We start from the raw sequence: 19,703 nt of genomic DNA, 5'->3' as shown, positions 1-19,703 counted from the left end.
GGCATTCTCCCTGAAAATCCGTGCTGACCCCAGAGTTGCACACTCAAGTACACAGTCCACTGTGTGTTCTTCCCACACCACCAAGCAAGTCTCCAACTCTCAGTGCACACTGACCATGTGGCCTAAATTTAGCTCAATCCTGACACTATCTACCTGGGGACAGCATCAGATCCCACAGATTAAGGGCTCAGCCCCACACCACTGCCCTCTCCCTTCAGATGCCAATGGCCAAGTGGCCAATTGGCTATAAACTGGACATTTCCATGACCCCCAATTAATTTGCTAGCGCAGTAGGGGCACCTGGGTGGCTTGGCTGGTTCAGCATCTCCCTTCAGCTCCAGTCATAATCCCGGGTTTATGGGAGGAGTCCTGCATTGGGCTCCCTGCTCTGCCGGGGGAGGGCTACTGCTCCCTCTGCCCCTCCCCCCTGCTTGTCTGCAATAAACAAAATCTTTTTTTAAAAAATTGCTAGGGCAGCCCTAGTGGCTCAGCAGTTTAGCGCCACTTTCAGCCCAGGGCCTGATCCTGGAGACCCGGGATCGAGTCCCACATCAGGATCCCTGCATGGAGGCTGCTTCTCCCTCTGCCTGTGTCTCTGCTTCTCTCTCAGCATGTCTCTCATGAATGAATAAATAAAATCTTTCAAAAAAACTGCTAGACCAGCTCACAAAACTCAGGAAAACAGTTCACTTACTAGTTCTCCAGTTCATCATAAAAGGTAAGACTCAGGATTAGCCAGATGGAGGAGATGCCCAGGACAAGGCACATGGGAAGGGCGCAGGGACTTCTAAACCCCCTCTGAGTGCTCCACCCTCCTGGCCTCTGCTGTGGAGGGTGGAGCCTCAACACCACCCCAGAAGCTCTCTGAACCGAGTCCTGTGGGTTTTTATGGAGGCTTTGTCATATAGGCATGGGTGATTAAATCGCTGGTTGCTGGTGACCCTCTCAACCTCCAGCCTCTGTACAGGCTGGGTCCAAAGGCAGCCAGGACCCATCCGTAGGTGCTTTCCAGAATCTCATTAACATAAACTCAGGTGTGGCGGAAAGGGGCTTCTGAGCACCAAGACTCAATTTCACTCCTACCACTCATCGCCAGGAAATTCCAAGGCTTCTAGGAGCACTGTGACAGTAACGGGTGAAAACCAAACATTTATTTCTTACTTTATAAATCCCAACATCCCTGCTGGGTAAACCATGACGTGACTAAAGACCCTGCACAATCCCAACCCCACCCCTGCTAGGACACACCACTGGTCCTGGGACACTGGGTGTGCGTCCCGCTCAGCCACCCGAGTTACCCATGCTCCAGTGGAGGGGAAGGGGAGAGCTGGGCAGACGTGTGCAATGGCTGGGGACAGTTCACTGGCGCCACAGGATGAAAATTCTTCTCATTCTCTAACAGGACAGATGTTCCCGGTTACCAGCTTCCTGAAATCCAGCTTCTCACTAAGCCCCAGCTGGGCCTGACCAATGTGAGATGAGAACATCACAGTCCCCAAAGAGTGATCTCAGGGAAGAATCTTCAAGCTCATGAAACTCCCAGCCAAGTGGGAGGCCTCCGCCTGGGAGCAGGTTCCAAGTCAGAGAGAAAAAGCAGACACTAAGGGGGTCCCCCTACCTCTAATTACCCTGCGCCCTGACTCCCCCTGGGCCGAGGTCCTGCAGGTATACAGCACAGTGCTTCCAGGCGCAGCCTAGGTGACCTAGTGCAGCCTAACCTCTGTGGGCCTCAGCGTCTCATCTGCAGCATGGACACCTCAGAGAAGAACACTGACCAGGACAGCTCAGGATGTCCTGGGGATAAAAGGATAACACAAAGGAGCCTTGCACAGGTGAAAAGACACCTGATAACCATTTGATTCCCAGCCCTGCTCCAGCGTGAAAGTCTGACCACAGTGGGACCCTATTAAACAAAAAGCCTCAGTCCCCAACACGATGGAGGGAAGAACTTTAAGCAAAGATTCTGGTTCACTGAGTTCCAAAGAGGCTGCAGTCACCTTTCTGGGGGGTGGAGGGGGTCCTTCCCTTTCCTGGGAACAGCCTCCAGTACCCACAGGGATGGGCCCCAGCTGCTAGTGGACCATGCAGCTCCCATCCCCTGGACACAGCTGGCTGGCCAAGGTGGACACCTGACTGTGGCTGGACAAACACCTGGATTCTTTCTCCAATGGATCTGGACCAGAGACCAAAGGACTTGGTGCTTGAGGGCCCCAGATGGGTGACAGTCAGCTCTGGGCAAGTCACAGCAGAAAGATGCTGAGCCCAGAGGGGACAAGGGGCTTTTGTGTTCTGATGGCGGCTTCCACTTCTTGGCTCCCCACCCTTGGGTTCCAGAGACCCACCCTGCACCAGCCTTCCAGTACATCCTATCTCCTGCTTAAGCTAGTCTGCATAAATGCCATAGCGACAGCCAATTTCCAAAGAATTAATAATGTAATAAAAAGCACTTAGAAAAGAACTCCTGCAAATCAGTGAGAAAGGAGACAATCCAGAATGAAAAATATGCAAATGATTTCCAGACAGCTTAGAAAAAGAGGGAGAAAAATGAATGGTAATTTAAATATGAAAAGGTGCCCAACCTCACCGGTCATCAGGGAAAAGTAAATTAAAACTCAAAGAGAAAAAAATAAATAAATAAATAAATAAAACTCAAAGAGATTTCCATGGCTAAAGTTAGAAGAAAACAAAAAAAAAAAAAAAAAAAGGAGAAGAAAACAACAAAACAAAACATCCACACCTGACATTCCCAGGTGCTGGTGAGAGCACACAGGCAATCAGAGCTCTGCTCTGTGGATGGCAGTGGCCGGGGATTGGCTCCACAGCTCCAAAACACTGTCTGCAAAATCTGCTGTAGCCCAACACATGCCCCCGAGGGCCCCAACACCACTGCCAGGTGCGAACGTGGACCCAAAGAGACAGGTACATATGGGAGCCCAAAGCCACTAACAACTGAGAGTGGTGGCTGCCAGGCGCCGGGAGCAGGGGGGACGGGGGGCGGGGAGCAGTCAGTGTTTAAAGGGCACAAAGTTCCAGTTGTGCAAGAGGGAAAGAGTCCTATAGAAATGACGGTGGATGGCTGCACGAGGTGAAGGTACTTTATGTCACTGAACTGCATGCTTAAAATGGTTAGGATGGGGGGATCCCTGGGTGGCGCAGCGGTTTGGCGCCTGCCTTTGGCCCAGGGCGCGATCCTGGAGACCCGGGATCGAGTCCCATATCGGGCTCCCGGTGCATAGAGCCTGCTTCTCCCTCTGCCTGTGTCTCTGTCTCTCTCTCTCTCTCTCTCTCTATCATAAATAAATAAATTAAAAAAAAATAAAATGGTTAGGATAGATGGTCATTGTTATGTGTATTTGATCACAATTTGGAAAAACAGAGACTCAGAGAAATCTGACTCAGGAGCACCAGAGCAGTCACGGGAGGGTCCATGGCAGCATTTTCCGGAAGAGCCCAAACTGGAAATTCGCCCGCCACCCCTCGACGTGAATGGATGAAGACACACGGCATCAACAGAAACTGGATATAAAAGCAGAGACCAAATCGACTGACTACTGCCCCCAAGAACAGCATCAGGGCCTCCCATCACCGAATGTGCAGCAAACAGCAGCCATTTATATCAAATTCAGAAACAGGCAAAATCACCTCTGGTGGAGTGGGAGGGGGTCTCCCATGGAGGAAGGAGGCAGAGATTGGGAAGAGGCACCAAGGGGCTTGGGGGGCTGCTACTGTTCTATTCCTCCAATATATTCACTTTGTGATCATCCATCAAGCTTATGCTTTGCACATTTTCTAAATCCATGCTACACTTCGGGGATCCCGGGGTGGCTCAGCGGTTTGGTGCCTGTCTTTGGCTCAGGGCGTGATCCTGGAGTCCTGGGATCGAGCCCCGCATCAGGCTCCCTGCATGGAGCCTGCTTCTCCCTTTGCCTCTGTCTCTGCCTCTCTCTCTGTGTCTCTCATGAATAAATAAATAAAATCATAAATCAATCAATCAATCCATGCTACACTTCAATTTTATTTTACTTTCACGTAGATAGTAAATATATATACATATAATCCCTGACTTCTAATGGTTCAACACACAAGTTTTAGACTAATGATGGTACAAAAGCAATATGCATTGGGGATCCCTGGGTGGCTCAGCAGTTTAGGGCCTGCTTTTGGCCAGGGCGTGATCCTAGAGTCCTGGGATCGAGTACCACATCAGGCTCCCTGCATGGAGCCTGCTTCTCCCTCTGCCTGTCTCTGCCTCTCTCTCTCTCTCTCTCTGCATCTCTCATGAATGAATAAATAAAATCTTTAAAGAAAAAAAAAAAAGCAATATGTATTCATTAGAACCCATACTTCAAATTTTGAATGTGGATCTTTCCCCAGGCCAATGATCCGTGGCAGGATCCTCTCGGGATGCTGGGCAGTGACCAGAGCCCCAGGGCCCAGTCGGCAATGCAGTCACCAGGATAAACAATTCCTACCACCATTCTGCACCCAAACAACAACCATTATGTTTTTCACTTTCAGTACAGTATTCAATAAATTACACGAGATATTGAACACTATTATAAAGTAGGCTTTGTGTTAGATGATTCTGCCTACCTGTAGGCTAAGTGTTCTGAGTACATTTAAGGTAGGTGAAATTAGGTTACAATGTTTAGTAGGTTAGGTGTGTGTGTTCAATGCATTTTCAACTTCTAAATTTTTTTTTAAGATTTTATTTATTTATTCATGAAAGACACAGAGAGAGAGAGAGGTAGAGACACAGGCAGAGGGAGAAGCAGGCTCCATGCAGGGAACCCGATGCGGGACTCGATCCCAGGACTCCAGGATAACGCCCTGGGCCAAAAGCAGGCACTAAACCGCTGAGCCACCCAGGCATCCCCCAATATTTTCAACTTAAAATAGGTTTATGGGCACACAGTCCCGTCCTAAATTGAGGAAGATCTGTGTAGGTGTGTACACACACACACATTTCTTAAACCATGAACCGAACACGATTCCGTCTTCTGATTTCCCCCAGAGGTACCCAGGGAGTGTGGTCACTTGGGGTATCATCTGGGGCAGGAGCTCTGGATGGCAGACGCTGCAGTTATCAGAACAGGGGCCACTGGGGCCACCTGGAGGGGGCCAGCAAGGTGGTCTGCCCACCCTGCAGGCGCCCAGCACCCAGGACCAAGCAGGAGGGTCCAGGACCAGACAGGAGGAAAAGATGGAAGAAACAGCCTCAAGACTTCCTTCAGACACAGAGGTAGGAAGATGTCCCAACAGCCACTCCCCAATCCTTGTGCCTCATCACCTGGCTCAAGGACTAAGCAAATCAACTGATTTTGTGTTAGCACACACTTCCACCCCATGCACTTTTCTGCAAAAGGCAGAGGGCATGGGCCTCTCTCCTGCCCCCCACTCCTGTCCAGGCGGGATGGCCACCCCCCCAGGTACAGCCAGGGGCTCACCCGGCTCCTCCCCATTCCTGAGGAGCCGGGCAGCACAGGAGCAGTTGCCAGAAGTCAACAAGTGCGTGGTATGTACTGAGGCTGAATGCGGGTGCCTGTGACACCATCCGTCCTTTCATGGGACGCCACTTATGGAACAGCACAGAGCCGTGAGGCTGGGTGACTACACACCACACAGAAACGCGCACAGGAAACGCCAAATGGAACACGGCCCCATGCAAACGTCTGGTACGGCAGCACTGGGTTTGGGAGGAGAGGCAGGCAGCAGTGGTCTCTGCCCGCCAGGGTCATCCAGGAAATACAGGACATCCTCCAGGAAACTTCTGGGCCTGCTGAAAAACAAAAGTTGGGCAGGGCGTGGTCCCACCCGCCAGTTCTCAGGGACTCCAGGAGTCGGAACTGGAAAGAGGCCTGAGGAACCAGAGGTTAACCCCAGTGAGTCAGGGAAATGGGGCCAGAGAACAAGCTCCTGGCTCAAGGCCACAGAGCAGGGCCAGACCCCGGCCTCAGGGCTGGGGATCCACCATGCCTCTACCAGCTGGGGTAGGGGGCACAGGACTCTCCCCGGCCCACCTCCTGTGCTCAAGCAATCCTCAGCTTTCCATGTCTGCGGATGGGTGGGTCGTAAACACAGTAAAGGTCACCCCAGCCATGAGAAAGACGATGCACACACACTTGCACACACACCTACAAGCACCTGCGCCCCCTTTACCCTGGGCCCCTGGGCCCTGGCTGACTGGAAGGCAGCAGCCACCTCCCAGGGGGCGACACGAGGCCCTGGGGCCCTGCGGCCTGACCCGCACGAGCCCAGGCTTCCTTCCCTGCGGCGCCAGGCCCGCGGTGGGCAAGCCCGACAGCACCCAGGGCGGGCGGCACCAGCTGGCTGGCAGCCAGGTTACTTTCACGTCAACAAAAAGTTATGGTTTCTCCACGATCCCCAGAGAAACCATGAAAAGTCCCCAGGGTCCCTGGGCCCTGACACTCGCCCAGAACTGAGTAAATGATGCTGCAACTCCAGAAACAAGCACACAGCTCCCGCCCCGTCACAGGAGCTCCACAGGGAGAGCCACAGGCCTGAGCACCCCGCGGCCCCCAGCCCGGCCCCAGGGGCAGGCTCCTACACCCCGAGACCCAGGGCTGCCACTTTGGGGTGGGGGGCTCAGATGCCCACCCTGCGCAGCCCACTCAACAGGCTTCTTGTTGCTTTTGTTTTTACAAGACGTGCAACAATAGAAGCTCGGAAAACACAGCTTACCTATGCAGCAATTACAATAAACCCTAAACCAACTTAACAAGAGCAGAAGCACAGAACGAGTTCTCACATGTGAACAGCACAGGTGACACGGGAAGCTGAGTGGCACACGCTGGCAATGAGGGTGCAGGTCTCCCAGCCTTTGTGCAGGAGGAGCCCCTTTTCCCCACCCCCCCATCCTATTGCCAACCCCCCGGCTCAGCACCAGCTCACACCCTTGGGACAGGGATGCCCCAGGGACCTGGAATCCCCCCGGTGATAGAGAATGTTCTCTCTCACCTGGAACACCAGCCTCAGCTCTTTCCCTCAGATGCCAAAGAAATCAGGGAGCGAGGCCCTACTCTGCAAAGGGTAAACCCCAGCACAAGTGTTCCTGAGATGCCCCTGGACTGCCAGCGACACAAAAGCACACACCAGAAGTCCTGCACATGGCAGGAGAGCCAGGAGTCCTCAGACCCCCACCTGGCACCCCAAGGACAAGATGCAGCCCAGTCTGAGCAGCCCATACACTCGGGAGATGCACTCGGTCTCCTCCAAGGCCTGCTGCACAAGCATTTGTTAAAAGGCTACTACTGTACACCAGGCTCAGTTGCTGCGTGACAAAAGGCTGTCTGATTTCCAGTTCCTCTACCAGAGGACAAAAGTTTTGGTGTCACAAGTATATGGCAAGGCTCTGATAAGATAAAGGAGGGGAACATACTCTGAAACGCACACATGCAAGTACAAAAGGTTGAGGCCTGGGCATATTTCCCCACCCCACCCTTCCCTGCCTGGGCTGGTAGGTCACATGTCTGATTGCCTCTCCTTCTGACACTTCTCCTGGGTGACATGGGCCCAGCATGACCCCCTCAAACACCAGGGCAGCCAGCGTCGCTCCGAGACGCACAATTAACAGTAATAACAGCACAGCAGTAGGAGGTTTAAGTGTGGAGCAGCTGCCCAAGGCCAGGGTCTCTGTGCAGGCACCTACTGCACTCCAGGCTCCCCCTGCATGTCCGCACCTTCTCTTTATGAGCTCAGCCATGGTGGCCCCGCTCGTGCTTGGACCCTCGGCTGAAAACTGGCCAGCTGTGTGATCAGGGCAACGGAGTACAGAAATCAACCCTCACATTTACAGTGAGCTGATTTTTTTTTTTTTTTTACAAAGGTGCAGCAGCAGCTGGATGGGACGAGAATAACAAATGCTATTGAAAAAAAAAACTAAATATCCACAGGAAAAAAAAGACCTCATAGTTTTACCTGAAACTATACCTGAAAACATTACCTCAATACGGCTCACAGCACTTGCTTTAGCAGCACATATATGAAAATTGGAACAAAATGGATCACAGACCTAAACGCATTAGCCGAAACTATAAAACTTCTAAGGAAAAAAACATAGAGGGGCGCCTGGGTGGTTCAGCCAGTTAAGCATCTGCCTTCGGCTCAGGTCATGATCTCAGGGTCCCAGGATGGAGCCCCACGTCAGGCTTCCTGCTCAGCAGAGTCTGCTTCTCCCTCCCCCTCTCCCTCCCCTTGCTTATGTGCTCACTTTCACTTGCTCTCTCTCTCTCATGCATGTACTCGCTCTCTCTCAAATAAATAAATAATATCTTAAAAAAAACAAAAAACAAAAATTCTGGGACCTTGGCCTAGACAAAAATCTCCTAGCTAGAACTCCAAAAACATCAAGCACTAAAAAAATGAATAAACTGAACCTCACCAAAATTTAAAACCTTTGATCCTCAAAAGCCACCATTAAGAAAAATGAGGACAAGCCACAGACTAGGAAAATATATTAGCAAGTCACAGAGCTGATAAAGGAACTGTATCATTGCACCCAGAATAAGGAACTATTATAACTCAGTAAGACAATCTAATCTTTAAAAAATGAACAAAAGACAAAAAGAGAAGTCTAGCAGTTGTGCTCATGCTTCTCTCTCCCCATCGTGTGTGCGCAAACATACATACATACACACACACACACAGTATACAAAAGGCTAATAAGCACGTGAAAACATGTTCAATATCATCAGGGAGGATGCCTGGGTGGCTCAGCGGTTAAACGTCTGCCTTCAGGTTGGGCTGGGATCCTGGAGTCCCAGGATCAAGTCCTGCATCGGGCTCCCTGCATGGAGCCTGCTTCTCCCTCTGTCTGTGTCTCTGCCTCTCTCTCTCTTTCTCTGTGTCTCTCATGAATAAATAAATAAAATCTTAAAAAAAAAATCATCAGGGAAATGAAAATCAAAACCACAATGAGATACCGCTTCACACCCATGAGAGAACAGCTGTAACAAAACAGACAACAGCCAGGGGCACCTGGCTGGTTCCGTCAGTAGAGCACGCAGCTCTTGATCTCAGGGTCATGAATTCAATCCCCATTGTGGGTGTAGAGACTATTTCTTTAAAAAAGGTAGACAAGGAATCCCTGGGTGGCTCAGTGGTTTAGTGCCGCCTTCAGCCCAGGGTGTGATCCTGGAGTCCCTGGATCGAGTCCCACATCGGCTCCGTGCATGGAGCCTGCTTCTCCCTCTGCCTGTCTCTCTCTCTCTCTCTCTCTCTCTCTCTCTGTCTTTCATGAATAAGAAATAAATAAAATAAAATAAAATAAAATAAAATAAATAAAATAAAATAAAATAAAATAAAATAAAATAAAATAAAAGGTAGACAATAATAAGTGTTGGCAAGGATGTGGAGCACTGGAATCCTCACACATTGCTGATGGGAATGTAAAATTGAAGCAGCCATGATGGAAACAGTCCGGCAGTTTGTCGTAAGGCCAAACATAGGGACGCCTGGGTAGTTCAGCGGTTGAGCATCTGCCTTCAGCTCAGGGAGTGATCCTGGGATCGAGTCCCGCATCAGGCTCCTCGCAGGGAGCCTGCATCTGTCTCTGCCTATGTCTCTGCCTCGCTGTGTCTCTCTCATGAATAAATAAAATCTTAAAAGAAAAAAAAAAAAAGGTTAAACATAGAGTCACCATATAACCCAGCAATTCCCTTCCTGGATATATACTAAAGAGAATTGAAACTGGCCACACAAATGTTCATGAACGTTCATAACAGCATTACTCATTATAGCCAAAAAGTGGAAATAACTCAAATGTTAAGCAGTAAATAAATAAAATGTACTCTATTGTACAATAAGGTACAGACACCTGTTACAACATGGATGAACTTCCAAGACATTGTTCCAAGGGCAAGAAGCCAGACACAAAAGAGACCATGTGTTATATGATTCCTTTTACATGAAGTATCAAGATTGGGCACATTTTAAAGACAGAAAGCTGATGAGTGTAATGGGGTGAGGGTGGGGCACTGACTCACTGCAAATAGGCACAAGGAAATTTTGCAGGGTGATGGAAAGGTCTAAAACCCGATTGTGGGGATGGCTGCACAGCTCTACAAATTTACTGAAAGTGTTTACAATGGATGAGTTGTATGGCACACAATTTCTATCTTGAGAAAGCTGCTTAAAAAATAAAACGAATAGGGATCCCTGGGTGGCGCAGCGGTTTAGCGCCTGACTTTAGCCCAGGGCGTGATCCTGGAGACCCGGGATCGAATCCCACGTCCGGCTCCCGGTGCATGGAGCCTGCTTCTCTGCCTCTCTCTCTCTCTCTCTCTGTGTGTGTGTGACTATCATAAATAAATAAAAATTAAAAAAAAAAAAAAGAAACTGGATATTTTAAAAAAAAAATAAAAAAAAATAAAACGAATAAACACAATAAAAACAAAGCAAAAGCTATTAAATTTGAACTAGGTACTGTTGGCAGTACATGCTCAAAGTTCCACAAGCAAAAGAAATTTGGACAGGAGATTTTAAAAGTTCTCACCACCAAAAAAAAAAAAAAAAAAAAAGAAAAAGAAGAAAAAAGAAAAGTGAGGTGATGAGAGTGTTAACTCACCATATTGTGGTAATCATCTCCCCATGTGTACAGGTATCCAATCATTAGCCTGTACACCTTAAATTTATATAACGTTACATGTCAATTATGTCTAGACAAAGCTGGAAGGGACAGTGTAAAAAATGTGTTTAAAAAGTCAGCATCCATTTTTTTTTCTCTTCTTGATATCATCAACATTAACAGAGATCTGAAAAGATAACTTTCTCATAAAGTGCTTGAATGGTCCATGGGCCATCCCCTAAAAATCATCTGAAACTCCCCTGGGGTCCCCAGTCCACTCTTGGGTACCCACAGGAAAGTACTGCTAAGGTCATTTCTGCCTGGACTGACCCTCCCCCCTCCCTGAGCAAGGTGGCCTGAAGCACAAGGAAGCCAAGAGGACACCTGTTGGACTGGACGGGTCCAGGAGAGCCCTGTCATGGTGCTCTAAGGTAGCCCATGACATTCACCTTGGGTGTCAGTCTCAATCGATTAGTTGTAGCTGACCGGGGTGTTTATTAATGGATTCTGAAACCAAGTCTGGGCTTGATGACAAAGAGTGTCCTGAATGATCAGCAAGGTCTACCACACAAGGATCTGAAAGCAGTGTCATAACAGCCTTGCAATTGTGGTTTCGTCAAAATGCCCAAGTGAAGGGACATCAAGTTTGCCCTAGTCCCGGGTTATATAGGAGATGCCACATTAAACTTTGTTATCTCAGCCGTGTCACTGCTAGCTATTATGTCTGAACTGGCCACCTAATTTCCTTTTTAACCATCGTGATACCAATTACTATTTTATGAGGACTTTCCATCCCACGTACTGTTCTGAGTACTGCATAAGGATCGACGCATTGTACACATGAGGAAACTGTGGCCCAGGGGGCAAAGCAACCTGCCTAGAGTCACTCAGCCAAAGACAAAGCGGGAGAACATCAGAGATGGAAGAGGATGAATTCGAACAACCGCTTCAACCAGATGTGGGGATGTCAGCCCACTGGCCTCCAGGGGATCCCCACGCCAGGCTGGGCTGCCCTGCACTTATGCCTGGGACACGGGTGGGGCGACAGTGCCTTCTGACTGCATTGTCTTCTGACAGTTCCAAAAGCCCGGCTAGTCTCCACCCCTCTATCCTCCCAGATATTCCCCTTATTGGGCTTCCAAGATCAGGACAGAGCAGTTCTCAAATTCGAGTGGATATCAGACTTGCTGGAGAAATGGGTTTAAATGCAGGTTCCCAGGCCCCAGTAGGTCTGTGGCAGGGCCTGGGGAACGAATGTTTAACAAGCTTCCCCACGGGACACCTGGGTGGCTCAGCAGTTGAGCATCTGCCTTCGGCTCAGGGCATGATCCCATGGTCCCCAGATCCAGTCCCACATTGGGCTCCCTGCACGGAGCCTGTTTCTCCCTCTGCCTATGTCTCTGCCTGCCTCTCTGTCTCTCATGAATAAATAAATAACATCTATAAAAAAGAAAAAAACAAGCTTCCCCACTAGTGGGAGTGGGCGGTCCTGGACTTCCCCTGATGGGTGTCCCAAGGCCTCCCTATCAGACCAAATTCTTCAAAAGCCAGGATCAGGAGACCCAATCAGAGAGTCCCCCTGATGTCCAGACTCCCTGTCCTTTTTCTTCTTTTCTTTCCATGGCAGTGACCCCGTGAGCTGGAGAGGGAGAAACTCAAGCTAAAGTTCTGGGTCAAGCCACACTCTTTAGAGGCGCCCAAGCTGAGCAGCGAACAAGCCAAGGAGGAGCAGCGGCGGGAGTCGGATTCCTGCTCCCAGATGCGCCTCCAGCCAGCTCTGAGACCTTGGGAAAGTCACTCCCTTGCTGCTCAGGGTCCCCCCCTGCCACAAAATACAAGACCGGAGAACCAGGTGGGTCTCCTGTTCTCCAGCAAGGGCTCCCAGCCTCTCCCCCCACGGATACGGTCTCCTTGGGCCCAGCGCCTCTCCCCCCACCCCCCACCTACCCACCCAGCATTCACATGCACCAGGAGGTCACAAGAAAGCTAAGCCTGTGTCCAGATGGCGCGGCGGGGCTTCACACTGAGCCACCAAAGAAAACCCCAACTGGCGACGGGGCGATGTCAACCCCTTTGACAATGGCCACTTTGTAAGCGCAGGCGAAGCGCCGGGCACCGGGCTAACTCCTTGCCCCCCCCCCGGGGGGGGGCTTCCTGCTGAGTCTCTCCGGGTGCGGCCGAGGGAGCCGGCGCGCAGGAGCGAAGTGACTGCCCCAAGGTCACCCCAGCGGGACGGGGCCGACAGCCCGGGGCCCACCCACGGAGCGGGCGGGGGGGGGTCGCGGGGAGCCCCGGGCCCAGCAGAGGCCCCCCGCCCCCCGCGGGCGCGCCCTGCCCCCGCGCCCCGACCTCGCCCCGCCGCCCCGCCGCCCCGGGGCCGCGCCGGCCGCTCACCGGACTTCGGGGGATAGCGATAGGCCGAGTTGGCCTGGATATCGATGTCCTCCACGCCCGCGATGCGGCGGCTGAGGATGGAGCCCATGGTGCGCGGCGGGCCGGGCCGGGCCGGGGCCGGGACGCGGGGGGCGGCGGCGTCCTCACGCGGACATGGCCCGGACCAGGCCACACGGACGCTCGCCCACGGCCGCGGGCTCCTCGGCCTCGGAGCCCCAACCCCCAGCTCGGCCGGGGGCCCGACGCCACGGCGGCCCTCCGCCCCCCACCCCGGGCACGGGGCACTTCGGGAAATGGAGTCCTCTCGCCACGGAGGGCGGCGGGCTGCGGCGCAGGAAGCCCGCCTGGGAACTACATGTCCCAGAATGCCCTGTGCCGCGGCCCTGGGAAATTGCTGACCAGCGCTCCGGGACAAACCAAGTGGACCTGAATCACGAGGGGGAGGAGCCGTCCCCCGCGCCGCAAACTGGCTTTCCCTCTGCGTTCCAAGCACGGCACTAATGATCGTGATTCCTTAGCTTCCTAATCATCTGTTCATGTGTAGGCTCTTAGAGGAACCCAGCGCCTTTCGTTTACCGTCTCTATGAAATATCTCCCTGAGCCACCGCGGTTCCCCCCCGCTTCCCAGGGGTTATCTCCTGCCCCAGCCAGGAGAGGGCACACCTTTACCTGCCACCTGGTAATTGCTGGGGTGGAACCCAAGCGGACCTGGAGTTGGGGTTTAGAGGAGCTAGGCGCTTCTTTTAGACTTTTCCAGAACTCGGGGCTTTAAATTAAATTATTAATTTAAATTAGAGACATAATTTTAAAGGGACACCTGCGTGGCTCAGTGGTTGAGCCTCTGTCTTTGGCTCAGGTCGCGACCCCGGGGTCATGGGATCGAGTCCCGCATGGGGCTCCCTGCATGGAGCCTGCTTCTCCCTCTGCCAATGTCTCTGCCTCTCTGTGTGTGTCTCTCGTGAATAAATAAATCCTTTAAATCTTAAAAAAAAAAAAATACAAAAACACACACAAACATAAATTTACAGCCCCACCGACCTCTCCCCATTTTGCATATAGAGAAACCGAGACACAAAGAAGGGACAGCTGCACGTCAGGTGCTGAAGGCAAGTTTTATTTTTTTTTATTTTTTTAAAAGATTTTATTTATTTATTCATGATAGACATAGAGATAGAGGCAGGCTCCACGCAGGGAACCGGATGTGGGACTCCACCCCGGGTCTCCAGGATCACACCCGGCCAAAGGCAGGCGCCAAACCGCTGAGCCACCCAGGGATCCCTGAAGGCAAGTTTTAAAAATTGGCCAGGGGGATCCCTGGGTGGCTCAGCGGTTTGGCGCCTGCCTTTGGCCCAGGGTGTGATCCTGGAGTCCAGCGTCAGGCTCCCGGCATGGAGCCTGCTTCTCTCTATGTCAATCATGAATAAATAAATAAATCTTTAAAAATAAATAAAAAAATAAACATTGGTCAGGATTATAGGCTTGGAGGTTGCAATGTACTTTCCTGGCTTTTGGCTCATAAAATTCTGAGCAGGCCAAGTGGAGATTGTTTTTACCTGGTCTTCAGTTGAGAAACTGCGGTTCTGAGAAGATAGTGGCTTCCCAGGGGATCCCTGGGTGGCGCAGCGGTTTGGCGCCTGCCTTTGGCCCGGGGCGCGATCCTGGAGACCCGGGATCGAATCCCACGTCGGGCTCCCGGTGCATGGAGCCTGCTTCTCCCTCTGCCTATGTCTCTGCCTCTCTCTCTTTCTCTCTCTGTGACTATCATAAATAAATAGAAATAAAAAAAAAAAAAGAGATAGTGGCTTCCCAAGGCAAGCTTGCTGTATCAAAAAAGCAGTCAGAGAGGGCAGCACCTGGCCAAGGGTCTCAAGTGGTAAATGAACCACATTCCACATTAAAATGAGTCCTGTGCCACTCTGGGGGCCAGAGTCCAGAATACAACCTTCTGTTGTCAGGGAACCTGGGAAGCCAAAATTAATAAAAGAGGTGAAAGATTTATGTGATGATGAGTAGAGTCCAGGTCTTGGAGGAGCCCGATTAAATCTCTGCTTCACAACCAAGATCCCCATTTGCTGAGCACCTACTATGTGCAGGACATCATGTTGAGGGCTTTATACATAGTCTCATTTAATTTTCTTTTTTTTTTAAGATTTTATTTATTCATGAGAGACACACACACAGAGAGAGAGAGAGAGAGAGAGAGAGAGAGAGAGAGGCAGAGACACAGGCAGAGGGAAAAGCAGGCTCCACACAGGGAGCCAGAAATGGGACTCGATTCCAGGTCTCCAGGATCACACCCTGGGCCGAAGGTGGCGCTAAACCGCTGAGCCACCCGGGGATCCCTAATTTAATTTTCCGATGTAGCTTTTATTTTCATTCCCAATTCACAGAAAAGGAAAGTGAAGCTGTGAGAGGTGAAGTACCCTACGTAGACTGCATAGGAGATAAATGGTAATAAAGCTGAAACTTGCACCAAGCCATTCCTTTTACTGTTATACTGCCTTCCCACCCCAGAAGCAGAAACATTCCCATGAGCTAGATTTCATGTCTCTTGCCACCAGAGGGGCCTAAACACTCCCCCCACCCTGCATGATCCTTCTTCTCTTATCTTTCTGTTAAATCACGTAATACTTGCATGTATACACACATACATATACCAACACTGAATTCAATTTACTGACCTCCCTGCTTGGGGGGAGGCAAGGATAGTAGAGACTCTGATGTTCTCGTTGAAAAACAACCCTAGGAGCGTGTCCTTCCTATAGATCCTGGGGCAGGGCAGTTGTTTCCATGGGCTGGATGTTTGATTAAACATTCCTCTTAACAGAGCTCTGGACTTGTTCTTCTGTGCTTGTCCAAGTCCCGCTGGGAGACAGGCCCTTTCTGATTTGTTATTAGTTCTACTGTCAACATTTGTGCTGATTCATTTATTTATTCAACAAATATTTATCATGCAGCTACTATGTAACAGGCAATGAGCCAGGCTGCGAGCCAGGCAACTGGGATCAAATGGAAGAACCTTAGATGTGGATCATGCAGGCTAGTGAGGAAGGACACTAAAAATGGTAACAGGTGCATAAATACCAAATGTAGTGGCTACTATAGGACAACAGAGGTGCAGTGAAGTAATAGGAGAAACTTAACTATTGATAGGGGGGTGTCAGGGAAGAGGTGACTTCTTCCGAAGAGGTGACATTTAAGCCAGGGTTTTTTTTTTTTTCTTTAAGATTTTATTTATTTATTCATGAGAGACACAGAAAGAGAGAGAGAGAGGCAGAGACACAGGCAGAGGGAGAAGCAGGCTCCATGCAGGGAGCCTGATGTGGGAATCAATCCCTGGTCTCCAGGATCACACCCCGGGCCGAAGATGGTGCTAAACCGCTGAGCCACCAGGGCTGTCCTAAGCCAGGATTTGAAATAGAAATAAGAGCAAACCAGGGGGCAAGCAAACTCTGAGGGGCTAAGCCAGTGGAGGTTCCAAGCAGGGGAAACACTATGTGCCAAGGCCCTAAGGCTGCAAGGAGCTCAGGAAGATCCAGGGGCTCAAAGGCCAGTGTGGTTAAAACCAAATGGGGGAGGCGGGTGAGTATAGGAACAGAGGTCAGGAGTGACATAGTGGCCAGATTTCAAGTCCTCTCAGTTAGCCAGCATTGGCCTAGACACTAGGCCCAGTTCATGGGTATCTGGGGTGAGTCCTTTGGGTCCAGACTTCTTCCTGAAGCTCCAGAACGGCTAGGATCCTTGCCTAGTTATTTTTGTGCTCCCAGAATCAGACACCCAATGATCTATGGAGTATTTGAAAGAATGGAGGTGGAAGGGCGCCCGGTTGACTGTCAGCAGAGCATGCAACTCTTGATCACAGAATTGTGGGTTTGAGCCCCAGGCTGGGTGTGAATATAACTTAAAATCTTAAAAAAAAAAAAAAAGGAAAAAAAATGGAGGTGGGAAGGAAGAGCCAGGGCATCCTGGGAACACTGTGTTATGGCCCCCAACTTTCCTGAACTTCAGGTAAGATGTGAGCACTGCTAGAAATACCTTTTTGTCTCTGCCCCCATCTCCTGGTCCCAGCTGTCAGGCCCTATCTGAGCTTGCTAAGAAATCCAAAGTCCACTCTCTAGCCAGGCTGATCCTGGCTAAAAACAAGATTGTTTTTTTCTTCCCTGCTGCCCCTGGGAAAACAATCAGGCTAGGGGTGCCATGGGGGCCAGAGGAATAACCTTTGCTCCTGCCAGCCTCGTCTGCCCCAACCCAGCCAACCTGCCGGCTTGAGAGTGCTCCTTCTGAGCTGGACAAGCCTGGGCAGGTAACCGAATGTTGCTGGATCAAGGCAGGGGGAAGGGGCAAGGGACTTCCTGTTTCCCTGAACCAGAAAATCCCCTAGTGGGCCCTGCCAGGACAATGCCCTCTCTCACTGGCCAGAAACACCCTCATGGCCTACGAGTGAGTGCCCATTCTCCACTGGCTCTGAACACTGGCAAGAGCATAAGGGGGATTGGATTCCAGCCTGTTTCTTCATCAGTCAAATGGGGCTTGGGTTCCCTAGAGTGGTCCAGATGGAGGCAAAGAGGTGAGTACTAGAAATGGTACACGGAGTGCTAGGCCCATGCTGAGCACTGCGTGCCTATTAATCCCCTCACTGGTCCTGGGATTGTGGGATTGTTCCACGCTCCTACCTCGGCTTCTACAAATGAAACAAGGCTCAGGGCTGCAGTAGCTTATCCAACATTAGTCATTAAGCAGCAGAGTCAAGACTCATACACAGCCTTGTCTGGTTCCAGAACCCACTTCCCTTCCAGGACGCCCTGATGCTGTCCCAGTGTAACAGTACCTCTTTCAGGGCCACCAAAGCAGCGGGCTCATACTAATCCATGCTTATGATGCTTTGCTAAGGAGAAGAACCATTCTTTTTTTTTTTTTTTTTTAATATTTTATTTGACACAGCGAGTGCACAAGCAGGGGGACTCGCAGATGGAAGGCAAACCAGCTTCTGGCTGAGCAGGGAGCCCGAATGCAGGCTGGATCCAGGACGGCGGGATCATGGCCTGAGCCGAAGGTGGACACTTCACCCACCGAGACACCTAGGTGCCCCTGGAGGAGCCATTCCTGACAAGACCAGAAATCTCCTGACACTATCAGCATTTGCAAAAAATGGCAGAGCCTACATGATCCCAGGTGGCTTAAGAGACACCAAAACCTGACTTCCTGAGTGGACAGGTTACTTCTGCCCCGGCTGGCCGAGGCACCCACCTGCAAGAGAACAATGGAATCTGCTGCCTGCCAACAGGACAGGCCTCGGGGACTCTCGCCCTCAGAGGCTGCTTTAGGGTCTCACTGCGCAGGGTCCCCCCTCCCATCTGCGTGCCCCAGCCCTGCTCCACCATCCTGGGACTCCTCAGGCCCTGTCCACCAACCAGTCTCCCATTATCCTCCTCCCACTCGCCAAAGCCAGAACCTCTGGAAGGGTTAAAGGAGCCAGGAAGGGCTTCCCACACACCCCTCCAGTGTGGCACCAGGCCCTCCATCCAGGGCAATTCTAGTGTGGCGCAGGGTGGGGGGCACTCCACTAGAATCAGACACAGACCAAACATCTCCGGATCCGGATTGGCCCCCTGGGCCACCTCCTGGACCCCACACTAACCCTAAAGCCAACAAACGACCGGAAGACAAAGACCTCCCAATGAGTTTTCACCCCAACCCCCAGGGCCAGTGTCAGCTTCCAGAGGGCACTTCCCCTATTTCTACCTGGGATTCGCCACACATGGTCCCAAACCACCCCGCCCCGCCTGCGCCCCCCAGCCAACCCTTCTCGGTGAGCTCTCCGCAGTAACCCCGGCCGGGCCAGGGCAGGGCAAGAGAAGGGGCCCAAAGAACAGTTGCCCAACGGATGAAACCGGAGCTCAGGGAGCTCGAGGAACCAGGCCAAGGTCGTTCGGATGGGGGGGGGGGGGTGACGGAGCCAAACCTCTCCCCGCCTCCCCGCCCAGGATCCCGCTCCCAGCCCGCCCCGGCCCCGAACTCCAGACCGGCGACGTCACCCGGAAGCGGCGCGTGCGGAGCTGTAAACACAACCCGCGACCCCCCCCTCCCCCGCCCCGAGCTCCCCGGTCCCGCCCCCGCCCGCCACGTGACGCGCCCCCGCCGGCCCGGACCCAGCGCCCGCCCCCGCTGCGGCCTCATTGGGCGGCCAGCTTTGTTTACCTTATATGGCCAGGTCCTAACACTCTGCGGCCACCCATTGGCCGTGGCGCGGCCTCACTCACTTGACGTCATTCGGGACCGAACGATGCAAATAAACCGGGGCATTCTGGGAATGGGAGTTCGGGGGGCCCCGCCGGAACTGGCTCCGCCAGGTCCTGGCGCCCGCACCCGCAAGCCAAGCCTTCCGGCCGAGCGCACGGGAATGTGCGTGGGAAAGTGGGAGCCCCGCGGGGAGGGGACCCCCTCGCCGGCTTGTTCCGGACACCGGCCTGTCCCCAAACGCTTCTCGCGCCTATTGAGTGCCCAGCGCCAGGCCCGCATGACGAGTGGGCCAAGTGAGCTTGTGCTCGGGGCGTTGGGGAACCCGGAAGGCTTCCTGGAGGCGGTGATATTTTGCAGAGCCCTAAGGGGCACATTCATCCATCCATCCATCCATCCATCCATCCATTCATTCATTCATTCATTCAGTGCAGGAGTGTTTACTGGCGCCTACTGTGTGCCAGGGCTCTGGGGCCGTGCGCCCTCG

The 19,703-nt window shown here is 51.9% G+C and overlaps 1 protein-coding gene across 5 annotated transcripts in view; it reads right to left on the bottom strand.

Annotated features, from left to right (window-relative positions):
• The window catches only part of MGRN1 (mahogunin ring finger 1), a 60,814-nt gene extending 47,572 nt beyond the window's left edge, over positions 1–13,242 (bottom strand). For 4 of the 5 annotated variants that reach the window (XM_055339731.1, XM_055339729.1, XM_055339730.1 and 1 more), the window contains exon 1: positions 12,980–13,241. In XM_055339731.1, coding sequence (XP_055195706.1) covers positions 12,980–13,067 — 88 coding nt within the window. In that variant the 5' untranslated portion in view covers positions 13,068–13,241. Of the gene's footprint in view, positions 1–12,979 lie in introns of all 5 variants that reach the window. The other variant, XM_055339733.1, reaches the window with a different exon arrangement.
• Between the last annotated feature and the right edge of the window lie 6,461 nt (positions 13,243–19,703).

The sequence above is a fragment of the Nyctereutes procyonoides genome, unplaced genomic scaffold, assembly GCF_905146905.1.
Source record: "Nyctereutes procyonoides isolate TBG_1078 unplaced genomic scaffold, NYPRO_anot_genome, whole genome shotgun sequence".
In the NCBI taxonomy this organism is placed as follows: Eukaryota; Metazoa; Chordata; class Mammalia; order Carnivora; family Canidae; genus Nyctereutes; species Nyctereutes procyonoides.
Note: the sequence above shows the minus strand (reverse complement) of the source record. Positions and strands in the feature narration are given on the sequence as shown.